The sequence below is a fragment of the Pyrus communis genome, chromosome 3 (assembly GCF_963583255.1).
Source record: "Pyrus communis chromosome 3, drPyrComm1.1, whole genome shotgun sequence".
NCBI lineage: Eukaryota > Viridiplantae > Streptophyta > Magnoliopsida > Rosales > Rosaceae > Pyrus > Pyrus communis.
In genome coordinates, this window is record NC_084805.1 from 29,736,971 (window position 1) to 29,757,862 (window position 20,892).

Consider the following 20,892-nt stretch of genomic DNA (forward strand, 5'->3'; position numbering starts at 1 on the left):
AAGTGTTGAATGTTGCACCGAGTCACTGACCGTGACGCTCGTGGTCAAATCGGGTTTCCATTATTTATGATAAGTGTTAGGTTTGAATATCATAAATAGCGAGTTTGATATCAATTTATTTTCTTACACTTAAGAAAAGACGTGAAATACTTAAAGCTAACAAAACTAGGAGCAAAATTGAGCGTAATGGTGTTCTAGAATTCATACAGTCGACCTCACTTAATGGGATAATACTTTGCTGTAGTTCCGCTTGGAATATTAGAAATTGGTTTTTGTTATTTAAAAACACATGTATAAAATGAACTTTGGGATGGCTTACTAATCACACATGTTGTGCATCCCCAAGTCAGATGCTTGTAATACAAGATTGTGAAATAATTCAATTAAAACTTATACTAATTTAGTAGCTAACTAGGAAGGATTTTCAAAGATTAAACACTTTAACAAAGATAGGTCATGAACTTAGGTTATGCAAATAAAGAAGAAAACCACCGCTATTGTGAAAAACACATCATCTTTGCACTATTCCAAATAATGAAGAAAACCACTACATAATAATTAGGAGTTGAATGAACCACTACAAAGATCCCTTCGTTTCAGAGTATGAGGAGGAGCAGTGCCACTAGCAGGCTACTAGGCCATTACCAAAATTGAGAGATAAACTAGGAAAATGTAGACCAATAATTTATGATAATTTTGAATTAAGGAAAGCTACATTTGCCACATTTTTAATAAAGTTATAAAACCGATTAACACAGATGGATCTCATCTCTATTAAAGATGTGATATTAACTTATATACGGTACTGGTTTGGTCATAGAATTCAATTAAATAATAAGGGCTATGACAAGTCACATTTGTCTCGATATGCCATTGGACGTACCAATGATCTACTCGCTATGACTGTTGATAAGTCAATATCTGTATCCCAGTGTGTCACATGCTCAAACCCCAAGATATAATAAGCCATTAGATTAGATGACTCGTGTTCATGGAGATGGAGTATATTCGAACTCTCAACAAAGACACTTTGTTTTGTGTCTACCATTTGCCTCTACTACAATACAATTTTAACGAGTTAGTTTTGCATGAATGTTATATGTAAGGAAGAGAAACTAATCAATATCAGAAAAATAATTGATTGTATTTCAAACCAATTATGTATTGTTATCGTTTAAATTAGGCATATTTGTTGATTTGTCCCCTGAACTTGTATGGAGTTGTCAATCTCCCCCATAAACTTTAATTTTAGCCAATTACACCCCTAAACCTTTATAATTAGTCAATTTCCCCCTTAAACTTTAACTTTAACCGATTACCACCTAAACTTTTATAAATAACCAATTTCCGCCCCCCCCCCCCCCCGACATTAGATTTTAAGAATTTTAATCCATCTTGATCACGGAAACAACACATGACAACTGTATAAGGGTAAAAATGATGAAAAATGAATGAAAGTTTTAAAAATCTAACGTAGGGGGGATTGGCTATTTATAAAAGTTCAAGGGGTAATTGGCTAAAATTAAAGTTCAAGGGGGAAATTGACTAATTATAAAAGTTCAAAGAGGTAATTGGCTAAAATTAAAGTTCAAGAAGGGAATTGACAGCTGCGTACAAGTTCAGAAGGCGAATCAACAAATGCCTCTTTAAATTAAACATATTATAATGCGTTATTGGTTTGATATACTACTACCATGAATTCTCCAGTGCAGATAAGTCATTCTATATGCATTAAGCAAAGCAGTGTTGTTGTATTAATACTATACCGAGTACAAATATTTCACTACTTCATCCTCCATGCCTAAAGGCAATCCACAACTCCAACCACCAAACCCACAACCAATATACAGCTCATATATAAATATATAATAAAAATTCGATCAAGCCAAAGAAAGTATGGCAACTTTTCAAGCTTCAAGCATCTTTTGCTTGATGGGATCACCTAATCAAATGCGTTTTCACAAACAAGTAATCAAAGCTACTACCAATAATACACCAAAATTCCAGGTGAGTCCTCCAACTTCTCCTCCTCCCAAGATCCCAACCAGAAGTTTGATCCAGAACTTGGAAAACGATTATTTCAACTCTTCCATCAAAATCAACACCACTGGCAATATGTCAGATGATCAAACGGTGATTCCTAAGCTGTATGCAATCATGGAAGCCATTGCAGACAGAGTGGAGATGCATAAGAACATCGGAGCTCAGCGTGACAATTGGAACCATCTCCTTTTAATCTCCATCAATGCAATAACTCTCACTGCTGCAACCATGGCAGGACTTGCAGCTGCTGCTAGTGCTATCTCTACTGCAAAAGCACCCTTTATGGCTCTCAAGCTCTCTTCCACTCTTCTCTACATATCCGCCACCGCCATGCTGGCGGTGACAAACAAAATCCAACCGTCCCAGCTCGCCGAGGAGCAGCAGAACGCGGCGAGGCTGTTCAAGCAGCTCCATGCACAGATTCAAACAACCCTATCTCTCAACAATAACAGTGTAAGCAATAACATTAGTAATGTGGATGTGAATGAAGCAATAGATAAAGTGTTGGCATTGGACAGGGCTTACCCTCTTCCTTTGTTAGGTGAAATGCTCGACAAGTTTCCCAAAACTGTGGAGCCCACAGTGTGGTGGCCAAGAGTACAGAATCATCAAAATAGGGTTCGGGGGATTGAAGGTAATTTAGTACATGGAAGTAATGGGTGGAATGAGAAGTTGGAAGAGGAGATGAGAGAGGTTGTTAGGGTTTTGAAGAGCAAGGATGTCCCTGAGTACTTGAGATTGACTGAAATAGCCTTGAAAGTCAACAGAGTTTTGGCTATTTCTGGTCCTATTTTAACTGCCCTTGCAGCTTTGGGGTCTAATTTTGTGGGTTCAAGTAGCAATCTTGGGGTGTGGGGAGTAATGGTAGGGGTGATTTGTGGCGCTTTGGCTAGTGTTGTGAATACATTGGAGCATGGTGGGCAAGTTGGGATGGTGGTTGAAATGTACAGGAGCAATGCTGGTTTTTTTAGGCTGATGCAAGAAAGTATTGAATCAAATTTGAGAGAGAAACAAGTTGAGAGGAGAGAGAATGGGGGAGTGTTTGAATTGAAGGTGGCTTTGCAGCTTGGAAGGAGCTTATCAGAACTCAAGCATCTTGCTGTTTTCCCTGAAAAGTTTGCAAGCAAGCTATTCTAGGGTGGTTGTTTATATCTTGGTTTTGGCTTTCCAATTGGGTTAGTTTTTGCCAATTTTGTGTTGTAATTTGTACATTATTGTGTAACTTTAATTTGTTCGTACAAATAATCATCATGTTTCATTAAAAATAAGATTAATCAAGTGTCAGATTGCTTTTCAATGATCCGAACTTTTGAGCTTTTAGGTTTTTCTTCAAAAATTATTGTTGTAAAAGACCACTCAATTACATAATCGACATTTTAGTGTATTCTTGACATAATGTACTTGTCTATACTTTTGGCTACAACTAAATGTATTAGCAGTTTTTGCTTCCTCTAATTTTTTTTTATTTTATAAAAGCTGTCTTTGAATGAAAAATTGCATGAATTAGTGCTTTTAAGACAGTTAAACTAAACAACAATTATACAACGATCAGTCGAGTAAACACACTTCACTAAAATCTAACTAAAGAGTGATGGGAAGGCATGCAAAGGGAATTGCAGCTCATGATTAATTTGAAATCTGCTTGCTGCAGTAGCCATGTTAGCTTCCCCACTCACCACACCACCCTTATTTATTTGCCCCAAGTGGCAACTCATTTTTAAATCTGTCACCATGAATTCCTTTATAAACAATTAAACACACTACTGGTAATCAGTAAAAGGCTAGCCAATTATAAGCTTTTTGGTGGCCAACTGCCGTTAATGATGAATCTGGGTTATCCACACCAGCCAACTAGTACGTAAAATAAAATATAATAACAACGCGTTTGTAGCTTAGTTGATTTAAAACATTCATCTTTGCAACATATTTACAAGTTTGGTTCTCTCTTCTCAACTATTGTTGCTTTGCTTAGCTTGAAAAAATGTAGGGATTAGCAAGAGGGAAGAATTTCATCAAAGCTCGAAACTTTGTATCTCTAGAATTGCCCCTTTGACTTTCAATTTAGGTTTACGCTTTTATAATCTTATAAAACTTGCCAATTAAGTTAGTATTCCGATCAAATGTACCAACTTTTCATCAAATTGAGAATTACTTTTGACTATTTAAGAATCATGTTATAAAGATAATTAAAAAACACATTACTAAATTAAAAATCAAAAAGACAAATCGAAAAAATGTTACTGAGAATGAGAGAGACATGCATGATGCATCGATCATTCGACTGTTAACCCAACGTGATCTGCATGAGACTCCAAACAGTCGAATTGGAGGTTGGAGAACCAATATAAATAGTATAGTTTGCAAATTTACTATTTCATCCTACATGTTGTTAGAATTACAAATGCAGGACTATGTAGTTTTTTAATTTTTAATTTTGGACCAAAAATATTATCACGTAACGAAGGAGGACCATTTCTCCTCTTTCGTCCTTCTTCAATAACCAAACCGACACGTTCTTCCCAAAGCTTTCGACTTTCACACACAAATAAGTTAATAACCACACTCTGCTTACCCACCAAAACAAGAACATCAGAAAGATGATTCAGCTGCTGTTCGTAGTGATTTTATCAGAAATGGTTCTGATACTGGCGTTTCTGTTCAGGACCCCCTTCAGGAAGCTGGTGATTTTGGGGCTGGATCAGATCAAGCGCGGCAGCGGCCCCGTCGTGGTGAAGACGGTGGCGGCGACGGTGTTGGTGGTGCTGATGACCAACGTTTACAGCATAGTTAAAATCAGAGGGAGCCGGATCGACAAAGCTGCTGTTCTTAGTCCCACCGATCAGGTCCTCATGATCAAGCACCTTCTCGACGCCACTCTCATGGGTAATTTTCAATCTTATGAATTTTTTTTTTTTTTCAGTTTTTGTTGTGGGTTAATTGCTAGAACTTAATTGCTATCTGGGTAATTCTTGATTTTTGGGTTTAGTGACATAATCTCTGATAATTTTGATTCTAGTGTGGAATTCTTGAATGTGCATTTTCTTTTTGTTATTGTTTAACTTTTGGTTTTTGTGAATTGTGGTTGGAATGTGGTTGCTTTGATGGATTTGGGAATGAGATGGATGATGAAAGATTGTAACTTTTTGCCTTCCTATATTCAAATCACTGTTTCATTAATGACATTTACTTGTAAGGGAAAGTTAATAGCTAGGTTTTCTAGATCTTAATTAGTTGTTCTGAGAAGTGAGAACCTGTTTTCGAGATATAAAATTCGAAGCATTATGGTGTTATAGTGGCCTGGCTCTGAGTTCTGTTGTTTTCAGATTAATTATGTACACAGGCTGTTGAAAATTGTGTGTGCAAATTGCTCACAAAGAGTTTCATATTCCCCGATATTACCCATGATCTGATAGAAATATTTCACTTTATTACTGTTGGTGAGGAACATTTTGTAACTTGAGATGTAATTCTCAGAGGTAATGGTGAATTCTGTGTCTTGTTCACCTTGCTGCCGTCTATGATTAATGTCTGAAATGGGCCTACTTACCACCATACAGCCCTTTTGAGCAAGAAACTGAGCTCTTTTTTCGTTTAGTTAAGTTGGCAGGTTAAATGCTAAAGTAATTTGTAAGGGAAACCAATAGGTCCTTCTATCTGGAAATAGCATTGATATTGTATACAGCAATGTGATCGTATCAGCTGCACTTTGTTTGTACCGGTTGTATCAGCACAGAAGTATTTTATTTGCTGCTCCTTTTCTTTGTTAAATGCGAGTTTCAGTTTTCATTATGTCATCAGTGTATGGTTAGATATTAAATGACACCCGTGAAAAACAGATATGATGTCCTTTATTTGTACTCTTGAAGAGTAGCTAATGTTAATTGAGTTTTGAATTGATTTTTGTTCACTCCATTGTTCCCCTTCCTCGTCTGTACGATGAGGATGAAATGAGAATCAGTCTAATCATGTCCTACATGTTTAATTAACTTTTAAATGGATTCACACGGTCCTTACCCCTTTTCCCCGATATTTATAGTAGCTTTCGTTTGCTGACAGTAAAAGATAATTAACTAGCCGGACCGTCCTTAATAACGCATGTTGTGAATTGCATTGTGGTTATGTTGCTACAATTTCTGTTTACGAGATGTTCATTTCAGTGGGGAGTTTGTTTACTGAGAGTGATAATCTTGTCAGTCGTTGACTCATTTGCATCTCCCACTTGCAGGATGCTCCCTATTTCTTGCTCTTATGATAGACAGACTACACCACTACATTAGAGAACTTCGTATACGAAGAAAGGGCATGGAAGCCGTTAAGAAACAGAACAGAGGATCTGAGGATGGAAAATCTAGCAGTTTGGATAAGATGAAGGTCTTGGAGAATGAGATGGCTACATTGCATACGAGGCTTAAACAACTAGAATCTGAAATGGAGACAAAGACAAAAGATGTTCATACTGCAGAGTCCAGCGTCCTTGCTCTAAGAAAACAATCGGAAGGGTTTCTTCTCGAGTATGATCGTTTACTTGAAGAAAACCAAAACTTCAAGAATCGGTTGCAGTCATTTGACCGGAAAATGTCACGTTCAGGTAGCAAGAAAGATTCATAAGGGATTTTAACCACATTTTGGGATTTTTAATTTGTTATTTAATTTCACAGAAGTTGTTTGTGAGTGTTTTAAGATGGGTTTATTAATTACATTTAATTTGTCATATATGCTAATTCTGGAGGGGAGAGAGAGAGAGGCTCACCACTTTGTACGGCTAATGTAACTAAAAGTTGAGTGTTGTAGTATAATCGATAAAATTATTCAGTTTTGTCTTGATAAATTGTGATATATTTCCAAGGTGGAAGGGATAAGTTTTCTTTGTGTCTAATTCATTTGCAAGTTAACATCCATTTCCTGCTTTAACGTTTTAGTAAATATCGAATCCGATCCCATATAATTTATGTTACTCAGTTGGACAGACTTACATGTACCCGACACGCCACAAAGGTGCGTTGAGACCTTCTCATGCTGTAGGACTTATTTACCTTTGGCTAAGAGTGCATAGAAACTTCACATTGCAACTTGATTCTTTGTGTACTACCGTAATTCATGCAAGGATCTCCAAATATCCATTGGATTAAACAATTCTTTATGTTAAAATATTCAGTGGACATTTTACCAAATGAAGGAATCACGCGAAACAAGCAAACTTAATTGGATAAACTCACGGTGCCGATTATGTCACTTTGATTGGATTTGAAAATATCCTGTGAATTGCCTAAAGCTATTGATACTTTTACCTTCGTGGGGATAACTGGTTTGCAGACTTGATGAGAGGAAGCGTAGAAAGGATTTCATACCAGGAAGCGTAGAAATTTATGTTACTCGACGCTATAAACGTGTCTCCATTCCGAGGAAAACCATGACGAATTAGCTCAGACAGTTATTTCGATGCATCGCACTTTGAAAAGAATTCAAGAACTTAAGGTAGGATACTTGGCTGAGAACAAATTGCTCTTGGATGTTAATCCATTTTCAGTTACCAAATGGAATGTATTGTCCATTTTCATGTAGAAGAGCCACATCGTTCCTTTAACAGTATAGAAATGCAAGGCTGATAGTAAAATGCATAGTACCTAAACAAGATAAGACTGTAAGAATATGAGTATGAGGTAAAGAAGTTTTGAGAACAGTTAAAGGTATTCAATTAGAGATGGAATGTCCTATTGACAAGAGGAGTGCTGATCCTTTGCAGTAAAGGATTTTGGTTAGCATACGGAAAACAAGAGGTGGTTTCCAATTAGGATTTTGATAGGGAATCCTGGTCTGTCTTGGAAAAGTCTATATGTATATATATAGTGGCCTCTTTTCTCACAGTGATATGCTCATACTGGACCATAACCTATCTGTGAGTCGAGCTCTTGATATTCTGCAAGAGAAGAGAAGGTTCACTGGATTGCTGCGATGGCTTCAAGTGCTGGTGTTGCTGCAGGTATGATTCACCTTCTGTTTTGTAATGTGCATATGTCTGGGTTAGTCCTTTGTGTTTGTAGTTCATGTTTTGGTCTTGGTGACTGGTTGCTTAAATAAGTCTTACATGTGGTATCAGAGCCACAAGACATACAAACTTGAGTTCAAATCTGTAAAGGTTAAAAGATGTGTGTATTCATTAAAAAAAAAAAAAAAAAACTTTTGCCCTGACTGAAAATCGAAGTTGGGTTCTCGAGACCAATAGAACGGCTGTGGCAGAAAACAACGGCTCTTTTTGAAATTGAAAAATTTTGACCGTTGGAGCCACTAAACCACAACCGAATGGGATTTTCTCGGATTGGGGTCAAATTTTGATCTGGGTTTTCATAAAATTCGAAACCTTATGTTTTCAAATTCTAAATTCGCTTCCGCTATTTTCATCAAGAATTTGAAATCAGTAATTAAAAGGTATGGTTGTGTTCTGCAAGTTCTGGAATTCCAGTATCTGGTTGAATATGTATAATTACATGTCGCTGCATTCTGTTAATCGTGAAATATGTTGCTGCATTCTGTGTTCATAAATTGATCATGATAATCCATATTAAACGCAATATAATTGTTGGTTTTGGAAGTAGATTAAAGATTCTAGATTTAACCTTGTTTATTTTGCATCTATGACATGATTGTGAGGACTCCATAAATGTTTAAAGACACATGGCTGCTGCGACATGTTGATTGGATCCTAAGTATATCATATGTTCTATATATGCTTATCAACAATTTGTTGATCAAGACTATGTATATGAATCTATGATTATAGTCATGATGTGCAAAGGGATGTTGGAATGAAATCTGGAACTAATGAGTTCTTATTGGTGATTTCATTGTTGCTGCAGCATCTGCAATATCATTGAGGACTATGAACTTAGCCAATATACCTATTCTAACTGGAGGAAGCAATTACAAGAAGTGGAGACGAGAGATTGGTCTCTTGTTGACACTTAATGAGTTTGACATTGCTCTTGACACTCCCAAGCCGGTTTTAACTGATCAAAGCACTCGGGCTGAGAGAACTGATGCAGAGAGATGGATTAGAGCCAACAAGGTGGCACTTTCTATACTTGAAAGTGCCATGACAGACACTGTTCGTGGGGGGATAAAGAAGCATGAATTGGCTGTTGATTATTTGGGTGCAATTGAGAGGAAGTTCAAGGAATCTCAAAAGGCAGAAATCAGTCAATATATGGCAATGCTTACCACGTACAAGATTGAAGGCACAGGTTCCATTCGGGATCACATCATGAAAATGACCGATGCAGCTGAAAAGTTAAATTCCCTAGATGTCAACATTGGAGAAAAACAACTTGTCTTTATGATTCTCCAAGCGCTTCCAAGCAAATTCAGCCAATTGAAGGTGTCCTATAACACTCAAGACAAGAATTGGGATGTTGATGAGCTTATTGCACAGTGTGTGCAAGAGGAGACTAGACAGAAGCAAGAAAGATCAAAGGATACTGAAATAGTAAACTTTGTGCATCCGGACAAAGGTAAAAGGGCGTTCAATTCTTTCCCAGGAAACTATGGTAAGCAATCCAATACTAAGACTACTTCTTTTAAGCCAATTGCATCTGCTAAAGTAAAAGACTCTGTTAAGGGATCTAACAATCTTAAAATCAAACCTAAAAATATTGCCAAACTTAGATGTTTCTTTTGCAAAACTAAGGGACATTTAAGAAAAGATTGTCAAGTCTTCAATGATTATCTCAAAAGCAAGGGTGTGGAACATATCAATGTGTGTGTTGAGTCAAATTTGATTGAGATACCTGTGAATTCTTGGTGGTTTGACACTGGATGCTCAGTCCACATATCAAATTCTTTAGAGGGCTTCACAATGTCAAAACAAACTGGTTTCAAGAATTATAATGTTTTTGTGGGTGAAGGAACTAAGGTTGCAGTATAAGCCATAGGAACGGTATTTTTAAAACTGTCTTCTGGTTTTATAATGAGTTTAAATGATGTGCTTTATGTGCCTAAAATGAGAAGAAATTTGGTCTCTGCTTCAAGAATTGTCAAGGAAGGTTTTGCTTTTCTAGGAGATGATGAAAGTTTGAAATTTTTTGGAAAAGGCAAGTTAGATCATGTACTGGGAGATGCTTACCTGAGTGACAACCTGTGGTGTTTAAACTGTACTTTAGAGTCTCATAATCAATATGTCTTAAACACAAGTACTAAAAGGATGCATTGTGGTGATGATTCATTTATTCTTTGGCACAAAAGGTTAGGACATATATCTAAAGAAAGAGTCCTGAAGTTATCCAAGGAAAACTTAATTCCAGAATTGAATTTTGATACTGCAATCGAATGTGTTGATTGTGTCAAGGGAAAGATGACTAATTTTAGAAAACTAGATGCTAAGAGAAGTCATGACTTGCTGGAAATCATACATACTGATATTTGTGGACCTTTTTCTACCAAAACCATATGTGGAAACTCTTATTTTGTTAACTTCATTGATGATTTTTCAAGATTCAGTTATACTTATCTGATATGTGAGAAGTCATCAGTTCTTGATTGTTTTAAAATCTACAAAACTGAAGTTGAGAAACAACTAGGAAAGGTCATTAAGATTGTTAGATCCGATAGAGGAGGAGAATACTTTGGCAGGTACACTGAGGCTGGACAGAAGAAGGGGCCTTTTGCTCAATATCTTGAGCAACAAGGTATCGTTGCTCAATACACCACACCTGGGACACCACAACAGAATGGAGTTTCTGAGAGGAGGAATCGAACTTTGATTGGAATGGTGAGAAGCATGATGACAAGGTCAAAGTTACCTGGTTTTCTTTGGGGAGAGGCATTAAAGACAGCAACTTATATCTTGAATAGAGTGCCTTCCAAAGCAGTTTCATCTACACCTTTCGAAATCTGGTGCAAGAGGCAGCCTAGCTTTGATCATTTTCATGTTTGGGGATGTAAAGTTGAGGCTCGAATGTATAATCCGAATGAGAAGAAACTTGATGCAAGGACTGTCACATGCTACTTCATCGGATATTCAGAGAAATCAAAAGGCTATAAGTTCTATTGTCCTCAAAGTCACACTCGGATTCAAGAAACTCATAATGCCAGGTTCTTTGAGGATCAAGATGTTGCAGAATTGTCACAAGGAATTTTCATATTTGAAGAACAAAATCTCACTGAGGCAGCTTCTTTCGAAACACACTATAAAGAAATCTTGATACCTTTCTCAGCTGCAGTTCCGTTAGATGAGAATCAGTCTATTCAGGACAGATTGGAATCAGATCCTAGTTCTTAAATTCAACAAGGATCAACCACTGGAATTATCAATGAACCATCTGCTTCATTAAGGCAATCAACAAGAATCAGGAAGACCACCATGTCAACTGACTATGTTTATTTGCAAGAAAGTGAGTTTGATTTTGGCGATATAGATGATCCTCTTACATACACTCAAGCTATGAACAGCCCTCAACATGCATTATGGAACACAGCAATGAAGGAGGAATTAGAATCGATGTCACAAAATAAAGTATGGACATTAGTGGATTCTAACCCCCAAATCAAGGCTATAGGATGCAAATGGGTCTACAAGACCAAGAGAGATGTTCAGGGCAAGGTTGAAAGGTACAAGGCAAGATTGGTTGCCAAGGGTTTCAATCAGAGAGAAGGAGTCGACTACAATGACACATTCTCACCTGTTTCTTCCAAAGACTCTATGAGGATGATTATGGCATTAGTTGCAAATTTCGATCTAGAGCTACATCAAATGGATGTAAAAACTGCCTTTCTCAATGGTGAACTCCAGGAAAACATATACATGCTACAACCTCCTGGATTTGTTGAAAGGGGGAAAGAAAACAAGGTCTGCAAACTCAACAAGTCCATTTATGGACTGAAGCAAGCATCAAGACAGTGGTTTTTAAAATTTGATCAGGTGGTCACAGGTTTTGGCTTCGTGGAAAATAAATTGGATGATTGTATTTACATCAAATGGTCAGGATCAAACTTCATCATTTTAATCCTGTATGTCGATGACATTCTCCTTGCAAGCTCTAATGTTAAGCTTCTTAATGACACCAAGGGTATACTGAGCAAAAATTTCGAGATGAAGGATCTTGGTACGGCACACTATGTACTTGGTATTGAAATCATTAGGGACAGATCCAAAAGGTTACTTGGTCTATCACAGAAAGGTTACATAGACAGAGTATTGCTAAGATTCAATATGGAAAGATGCAATAATGGTGAAGTACCTGTGAATAAGGGAGATAAGTTCTCTAAAGATCAGTGTCCCAAGACATCAGTTGAGGTGGACAGAATGAAAAACAAACCTTATGCCTCCTTAGTAGGTAGTTTGATGTACACTACAATCTGCACAAGACCAGATATAGCATTCATAGTAGGAATGTTAGGTAGGTTTCAAGCAAATCCAGGAGAGTCTCATTGGACAGCTGCAAAGAAGGTTCTGAGGTATTTGCAAAGAACCAAGGGATACATGTTGGTTTATGGCAAAGAAGAGAATCTGGAGTTAATTGGTTATACCGATTCAGACTTAGCTGGTGATGTAGATGACGGAAAATCCACAGGTAGCTATGTGTTTATGTTTGGTGGTGGTGCAGTTTCTTGGAAGAGTGCAAAACAAACCATAATAGCCACATCTACTATGGAGGCAGAGTTTGTAGCTTGTTTTGAAGGAATGAAACAGGCTGTGTGGTTAAGGAACTTCTTAACAGATTTAAGAATTGTCGATTCTGTTCAACGGCCGATTAAAATGCACTGTGATAATAATTCTGCAGTATTTTTTGCCAAGAACAATAGAAGAACTTCAGCCTCTAGATTGATGGATGTGAAGTTTCTTAAAGTTCGAGAAAAGGTGAGAGAAGGGGCTATACAAGTGGAACATCTGAGCACTGATTTGATGATAGCAGATCCCTTGACCAAGGCATTACCAATAGGGGTTTTTAAAGCTCATGTTTCGCGGATGGGGGTGCATGAATCATTTGATCAGTGGGAGTAATCTCTTGTTGCGTATTTGACTGTTGAAATTGCTGCTGTGAAGTTCAAAGAGCTGGTGCAGAAATAAAAATAGGTTTTGTGTATTTTAAATAAAGCTTAAGGCTAGTGTTTGGTTAGGTAGCTTTATTTTAGAGTTTTTATTTTCTAGTGAGACTTGTTACAATGGTCTATTGTTTTTCTGAAATAAAAAACTTGATAGTTCATTTGATGCTTGAATAACAGCTTGTCTGTATAAGCAGTTGTTGTTGAACTATTGTTTCACATGTTGTCTGGAGCAATTAGTTATTTTGCTGTCAATAATGTGAAATAGTGGGAGCAAATTATTTTGCTTATCTGATGAACCTAATTGAAGTTCACAACAGTACAGATACAAATTGAATGTATGTGACTCGTGAAAAACTTTGTTGCATTATGGTTATAATGAAGATTTTCAGAGTTCTACATTTTGAAATGTATGTAAAATTGGTTGTGATTGAAAACTTTTGTCAACAGGACTTAGTGTACACTTCTGTCTGAGAATGATTGAATAAACTGTGTGCTTGAAACTTTTCTCATACTCAAGTGGGAGAATGTAAGAATATGAGTATGAGGTAAAGAAGTTTTGAGAACAGTTAAAGGTATTCAATTAGAGATGGAATGTCCTATTGACAAGAGGAGTGCTGATCCTTTGCAGTAAAGGATTTTGGTTAGCATACGGAAAACAAGAGGTGGTTTCCAATTAGGATTTTGATAGGGAATCCTGGTCTGTCTTGGAAAAGTCTATATGTATATATATAGTGGCCTCTCTTCTCACAGTGATATGCTCATACTGGACCATAACCTATCTGTGAGTCGAGCTCTTGATATTCTGCAAGAGAAGAGAAGGTTCACTGGATTGCTGCGATGGCTTCAAGTGCTGGTGTTGCTGCAGGTATGATTCACCTTCTGTTTTGTAATGTGCATATGTCTGGGTTAGTCCTTTGTGTTTGTAGTTCATGTTTTGGTCTTGGTGACTGGTTGCTTAAATAAGTCTTACAAAGACAGCAACAAGGATGCATGCCTATGCCTTCACTCTTCCTCTCCATGCATCAAATCCGAAATCCCAGTCAATTACATGTGCCCAACGTCCTGCAAAAACAAACAACTTTCTGAATTGATTACATAAAAATACAGAAAGTAACTTCGTAGTGAAAAAAAAAAAACATACTAACATGAGTGAAGTGTTCTGCTATGTTTCGTGCAGTAATCAGATACTGCACTGCGCATTCAGATTGACGATTCCACATATATGTATCCTTCTTACTTGAACCCATGTAGGCATTCCCCAGCAAGGCCTTCCACGGTGGAATAGAAGCATCAATTCCATGAGATAGAAAGACTCTAGATCCATGAGCCAGATACAACATAGTTAGCAAAAAAATAGCGATTCCCTCGAATCCTTTTCTCTAGGAGATGCCTCACAAAAAATGAGCATCCTTGCGGTGTAAGGTTACCACTCTCCTACACCGTAAGGATGCTCATATAACCTTACACCGTAAGGTTAAGGATGCTCATATAGCGAATGATGATGCACTTGATATAAATGATTTACGTAAGGCGTTGAAGCCCCTGTTTGGAGGAACACTTCCTCAGATACTTAATGATCTGTTTATTTGTCTGGAGTCAAACATGTAAGTTGGGTTTTGAATTGTTTATTGCGTTACCTTTTGAGTCGATATTTATTGCTTCTTAATAATTATACTTGCATACTTGTTTATTTATTTCATAGATTTGCAAAGTATTTGCTACGAAACCACCATTCTATGAAGACTTCAGAGACCAGAATATCACGGAAGGCATTTTTTGTTAGGCATCTCCTAGAGAAAAGGAATGAAAAATCCCTTACTAAAAATAGTGTGGTTAATGTATTTTTATCCTTAAAAGCATAGTTCGGTTCTAAAAATAGTGTGTTTTTGCACTTCTTCTCTATAAAAAAAAATATAAAAATAAAAATAAAAAAACTAGTTGGTTAACTGTGTGTTTTCTTCCCTTCCAAAAATAGTGTGGATACTAAATTGCCAAGGAAAAACTAAATATCAACTTTAGCTCTCTCCCTCTCCTCTGTGCGGCTCACCTCTCTTCCACGAGAGAAGGGGAAACACAACAATAACAACCAAATTTTTATCTCATTATATGAAGTCGGCTATATAAATCCTAGAACGTCACTACATTCTGTTTTTTCCGCCAAGCCTTTCATTAACAAGGGGAAATAAGAGGGAGAATTAAAAAAAGTCCTGCTTCTGCTAGGGAAAAGAAAAGGAATGAAAAATGCAAAACCAGTGTTTTTTACCTAAGAAGAAAAAAAAGGAAACAAATTAAACCAGTCAATAGCTCGATTAATTCTTGACATATATTCCGGATTCTGCTTAGAAGTTAAAGGAAAAGGAATGAAAAATCCCTTACTTCCAAACCAACTTACCCAAAAGCCTAAGTTGATGATAACCTATGTGTATATATACACAACATGTCCACTCTATTTGTATGAGAAACCCATACATCCTAAGGGTTCTCTCTTTGCTGAAGCTTTCTGGGGATATCACCCATGGAGCTTTTAACGCTCACTAGCATGTTCGGCCTGAACTTCGTGAAGGGCATGCTCCAGTTTCTCTTCTTCGTGCACTACATCACGATGATCCAGACACCTTTCGAGCACGTCATCAGTTACTACAGCCTGCTCCTCGACTTCACTCTCATCGGTAATGTTCGTTTTGTTTTTTATACGTATAAACTGACATAATTTAAATTTTTAGACTGGATCGATTTTCTCTTCTTTCAAGTTATTTTGCTCTATTTAATTTGTTTTTATTAGATATTAATACGTTTAAGTTCCTCGTGTACAGGGTTCTTCCTAGTCCTTGATTTCGTTTTACACCAAGTATGCGAGGATGTCAAAAAAGTTCACAGACAAACGAAATTGATGGGGGAACTGCGCAACAGATTTGAAGAAAACAATAATCGCTTGCTTGAGGAGAAAGAAAATCAACTGCAATCGTTGAGCGCAAAGCTCGACCAAGCTGAATCCGAGCTAGAGACCAAAAGAAGAGATGTTTCTGATCTAAGAAACACATTTGGGGACTTGCTTGTTGAGCAAGGTGTGGTGGTTGCAGAAAACAAACGTCTACACGAGTGGTTGCAATCGGAAGATATGTTTGTCGAGTTTGATCACTTGCTTGGGGAGAAAGAGGACCAATTGCGATCCTTGAGAACAAGGATCAACAACGCAGAATTGGAGCGCGACACCAAGGCGAAGGATGCTAATGTTGCAGAAGCCCATGTTCTTGTTCTAAAGAAGTTGTTCGGACAGCTATTTAATGAGCAGAGTCTTGTCCTTGAGGAGAATGAGAGTTTAAAGCAGCAGCTGCAGTCGTCATCAAAAGCCAAACTGAAACATGATCAATTGCTTGACGAAAACAAGATTTTGAAAACAAAGCTCATTAGCCTCAGCCAAGTAGAATCCGAACTCGAGACCACAACCAAAAACCTGAATGAAGCAGAAGCCGATTTAATGAATTTAAGCAACGCATTTGGAGAGTTACTTGACGCGCAAGGTGTTGCAGTCGAGGCAAACCAAAGTTTACAAAAGGAGCTACAATCTTCGGACACAAAGCTCAAACAGCTACAACATGAGCTTGAGACAAAGACAAGGGAGATTTGCGCTGCAAAGGACCGCGCGATCGTGCAAGAGAAACAATCCGAAGAGGCTTTCGCTGAGTACGACCGTATGCTTGCGGATAAGGAGGAAGAACTGGAATCGTTGAAAACAAAACTCGACCAACTGCAATTTGAGCTTAATGGTGCAGAAGACGATGTTACTTTTATGAGGAATCTATTTAGACGATTACTTGATGATCAAGATGAGGTACACGAGAAAAATCGAACTTTAAAGAGCTGGTTGCAGGCATCATTCACAGCACTAAAAAACCTTGAATATGAAATCGCAACAAAGACAGAGGATCTTCGTTCTGCACACGATAAAATTATGGCTGTGAACAACGATTCACATTATTATTTTCAAGAGTACGTTCGATTACTCGAGGAGAACAAGATCTTAGAAAGCAAAGCGAAGTGGGAGACTGCCAAGCACTCAGAAGGATTGCAGAACTATTGAGTTTTTTTTTTTTTTTTTTTTTCCTTTCTGTTTGAGAGCTAGTTTTGGCACAAAACCGAGGCTTGGTCGTTGTTGTTGAGAGCTAGTTTTATTTTTCACATTTAAGTTGTTAATTTCATGGTATTTGAGAATTATGTTATTTTTCACATTCGAATTAGTTAATCTATGTTATCAAGTCTTCCCTTTTTCTTTCATCTTTAAATACATTCACAAACAGCCAAAAAAATTTATTTACAAAATTAGGATTTGCAAAAGATACATATTTGTTACATTTAGAGGCCATCCTAGCCTTGCTCTTCCTATGTTTACTGCTAAAGCTAGTAGCATCACTACTAGTATCCTTATTCGTATTCGGATTCGTATTTGAATACGTACTTGTTGGCTCGACGTAAAAATTACAGGGGCGAAGTAGCGTGAGTTTGAATTGCCGGGTAGGAGGTGAAAAAGCGGTGTGTTTTTGAGCTAAATCTTGGTTTTCAATGTTGTTGCTTCTCACAGTGACCCAATTATCTTCATCACAAGCCCAATTGGGTGACTCTAACGACGACGTATTGCCTTCGCTCAAGTGTCGGATCCTCTCCTTAGCTGAACAATCCGAACAACCGCCTTCACATGTCGGATCCCAAATCTGGTCCGAATCAAATTCCTCCTCCAACAAATCACGATCCAGTACGGTGGTGGGACTTAACAAATCATTGGGTGCCTCGAGTAAAAATCCATGCTCCAGAAGCTCACCCGCCGACCACCTCTCCAGTGGGTCCCTGATCAAACACCTGGCGACAAAGTCCCTGCCTTGCTTCGACAGAGAGCTCGGTATCCCCGGCGCATCGCCGGAAAACCCGATTCGGTACAACGCCGATACGGGGTCGCAAACGTCGGGCCACGGAGCCCGCCCGGTGGCCATTTCGATTATTGTGCATCCCAGAGCCCACACGTCGGCGGCGATCCCCTGGTCCTCCCCGCGCGCCACCTCCGGCGCCATGTACAGAGGAGTCCCACCAATGGGCGACCCACGATCATAATTTACGCGGCGAGCGCAACCCAAATCGGCGAGCTTCACTTTCGCGCCATTTTCCGCTACCAAAATGTTCTGACACTTAACGTCGCAGTGAGCGATTTGATTGGAATGGAGGTGCTGCAGCCCGAGTAGAATCTGCCTCGCGTAGCACCTTGTCGCGGCCTCATTTAGGCAACCGCCTTGCCGTCGGATTGCGTCGGAGATAGTGCCTCCGGGCGCGTATTCTAAAAATAGATTGTACAAAACCGCACCATTTTCGTTTGAGATGTTGTGGCCCTTGTACTGTACTATATAGGGAGAGCTCAATGTGGATAAAATTGTTTGCTCCTTTTGGAGGAATTGGGATTGTGAGAGCTCGGCCGACTTGACTGCGAAAACCTCGCCCGAACGGTGCGACTTGGCGATTGAGACTGTGGCAGAGGAGCCAAGGCCGATGGTTCGGCCCCTAGTCCAATCCATTGACGATAACCGAGGATTAGACGAGCAGAACTACACAAACATTTAGAGGTTACAAGTTTGGCATGTGTTATGTTTGGTCAAGGTGGATATATAAGAGGGATCAAGGTGGTGGGTGTGGTGAGTAAAAGTGTGAGGAGTAGGCTTGTGGGTGTAGTTTGCTATGGGGGGTGGCTTTAGCTTGAGGCCTAGTGAGAGAAGCTAATGCCTCTCATGAACCTTTTTGGAAAGGGATCACGGATCCCTTCCTCTAAGTTCTTCTTATCAAACAATTTGAATCTTTGAAATTTGATCAAACAGTTAAAGTTATTATAACTTTTAAAGTAAATCTCTATTTGTAGCCATTAAATTAAATTTCAAAAATCTTAATTAGTTGATGAGAATGACTTGATAAAAAGATCCAGAGGGAATCCTTTCCAACCTTTTTCACTCTTTCGGCTTTTCGGACCAATGGGCGGCCACCGTCATCTCTACTTTCATCCGGGTCCTCCACGTGGCAAAAGGAGGGCGCTTTTTGGCCGGCGGTTACTTAAGCTTGGCTTTGGGTACGAATAGAATATTGAATATTGTTAGAAGTAAATTCCATGCCTTTGGGTGAGCAAGTGGAGTGGCACGTGCTGATGTAGTCCTTACTCATTGTATACGGATAAATGTTATGCAGAGAACATCATTCGGTACGTATCTAATCACTGATATTATGAAATTTGATGTATCAAATTGTATTTCTTTCGCGTGTAAAATATCATCAGCAATTGGAGTGGCAGCACCGTGCTGATGTAGTCCTTCCTCATTGGGTACGAATAGAATATGTATGGTATATTCTTGTGTTTGGTGGGATGTAATAAGGCTTAATTATGTAGAAAATGGATTGACTTTAATTAACGACTGACTTTGGTCTTTCAAAAGTCTCAAGTACAATGCCCACTAACAATAGTTAACTCTTTTTTTCTCCTAAGTTGGGTGCATAATTTGTGCCCATTTATTAATAAATTTGGCGAGGTTAGGGTATGTTTGGTAAGTCTTGATTAATTAATTAAATGGTACAACTTTTTTCAATTAAATTGGGCAAGATCTACCCTATCCAAATTATGATAAAAAGATGAGTACTTTTTGGACAACTTTCAGAGACCCAAGTATGAGAAATGTTTGTAGTACACAACTTTATTGTTGCTTTGCAAAGATGTTGTTTTCACTACTTAAACTCGTGCCCTTTTTGGTCACAAAGAATCAAGATTTCCATTATGCTAAGGCTCGTTCTCGTTTAGAGTTCAAATCTCATGAATAAAAATTGTTAGAACAATTACTAGTGGCATATTCACTTGGTAGGAATGATTGGTTCATGGCTAAGTAAACATGATGTCTTTTTACCCTCAAATTTAAAAAAAAATATATATATATATATATATTTATATATTTATATATAAACAAACGAAAAGGGATATGTGTAAGTGAATAAGATAAAAGGAAAAAGGCAGAGGCTTTTGTTTGGCTTGGAAGGTTGAGTGGATTCTGCATAAGAGCATAGGAAAGGAGGTGGATGGTTGGGATGGATAATAGTTTAGTTGTAAAAGCCGCCAAACCAAAACCCCAACTCACCTTCTGACATGCATCCTCTGAATATCTTCATCTCCTCACACACCAAACCAAACACCAAACACCAAACCATTTCACCAACCAGTCTGGTCGGTCCGTTGGAAACTTAGAATTCACCAAACAAGTGAGTTGCAATTGCAGTTTGCAGCTCACAACGTTGTCACGTAACCTTTGTCCTTTGCTTTGCTTTGCGTGTGCAAAATATATGCTGTCAATGTCAATGTGCATGCATGAAATATCACGAGTGTGTTTGATCTGTCTCTGTGTTGGGACGTTGTTAGGTATTTCCGTACTATCTCGAGTATTTCAACTGTTAGATTTTTATTTAAAAATATAAAAATTCAAAACCTAACAGTTAAAACAGCTAGAGTATCTGATGTTTTGAAACACCTAAGAATTTTTTGTTGTGTGTGTATATGTATCATACCTTGTAATTTACGTCGCTTCCAAGCAACCCTATCATTTTGTTCACATGCCTGCATGCCAGCTACCCTTCTTTATTTTCTTTGCCCTCCTCCTCCTCTTTTATTTGTCAGCTTTCGGCAAAGCTTTTTAGCCCCACCTTGGTGCTTCGTGAATCATATGCATGCTATCAACAAAGCGTTTCCTAAACTTGTGTGGCATGCCCAAGTCTAAGATATTCCTCCATCCTTGGTTCGTTCTC

General features: G+C 38.1%; 4 protein-coding genes across 4 annotated transcripts; 3 read left to right on the forward strand and 1 right to left on the reverse strand.

Annotated features, from left to right (window-relative positions):
• Positions 1 to 1,785: 1,785 nt before the first annotated feature.
• Positions 1,786 to 3,260, forward strand: LOC137727428 (probable F-box protein At4g22030). Its single transcript, XM_068466291.1, has one exon. It carries the CDS (start codon positions 1,897 to 1,899, stop codon positions 3,178 to 3,180), a length of 1,284 nt encoding a protein of 427 aa, XP_068322392.1. The 5' UTR covers positions 1,786 to 1,896; the 3' UTR covers positions 3,181 to 3,260.
• A 1,257-nt stretch (positions 3,261 to 4,517) lies between these two features.
• Positions 4,518 to 6,855, forward strand: LOC137730037 (uncharacterized). Its single transcript, XM_068469106.1, has 2 exons — positions 4,518 to 4,926; positions 6,269 to 6,855. The coding sequence occupies exons 1-2, from the start codon at positions 4,641 to 4,643 to the stop codon at positions 6,649 to 6,651; spliced, it is 669 nt and encodes a 222-aa protein (XP_068325207.1). The 5' UTR covers positions 4,518 to 4,640; the 3' UTR covers positions 6,652 to 6,855.
• Positions 6,856 to 15,595: 8,740 nt separating this feature from the next.
• Positions 15,596 to 17,161, forward strand: LOC137728621 (uncharacterized). Its single transcript, XM_068467352.1, has 2 exons — positions 15,596 to 15,749; positions 15,894 to 17,161. Exons 1-2 carry the CDS (start codon positions 15,596 to 15,598, stop codon positions 17,159 to 17,161), a joined length of 1,422 nt encoding a protein of 473 aa, XP_068323453.1.
• A 163-nt stretch (positions 17,162 to 17,324) lies between these two features.
• Positions 17,325 to 18,638, reverse strand: LOC137728623 (mitogen-activated protein kinase kinase kinase 18-like). Its single transcript, XM_068467353.1, has one exon. It carries the CDS (start codon positions 18,636 to 18,638, stop codon positions 17,325 to 17,327), a length of 1,314 nt encoding a protein of 437 aa, XP_068323454.1.
• Between the last annotated feature and the right edge of the window lie 2,254 nt (positions 18,639 to 20,892).

Excerpts from the sequence above, each read along its gene's own strand:
- LOC137730037 (XM_068469106.1), top strand. The coding sequence starts at position 4,641 with ATGATTCAGCTGCTGTTCGTAGTGATTTTATCAGAAATGGTTCTGATA. Across the intron at positions 4,927-6,268 it reads TCTCGACGCCACTCTCATGG|GATGCTCCCTATTTCTTGCT; the intron begins GTAATTTTCAAT and ends TCCCACTTGCAG.
- LOC137728623 (XM_068467353.1), bottom strand. The coding sequence starts at position 18,638 with ATGGATTGGACTAGGGGCCGAACCATCGGCCTTGGCTCCTCTGCCACA.
- LOC137727428 (XM_068466291.1), top strand. The coding sequence starts at position 1,897 with ATGGCAACTTTTCAAGCTTCAAGCATCTTTTGCTTGATGGGATCACCT.
- LOC137728621 (XM_068467352.1), top strand. The coding sequence starts at position 15,596 with ATGGAGCTTTTAACGCTCACTAGCATGTTCGGCCTGAACTTCGTGAAG. Across the intron at positions 15,750-15,893 it reads CCTCGACTTCACTCTCATCG|GGTTCTTCCTAGTCCTTGAT; the intron begins GTAATGTTCGTT and ends CCTCGTGTACAG.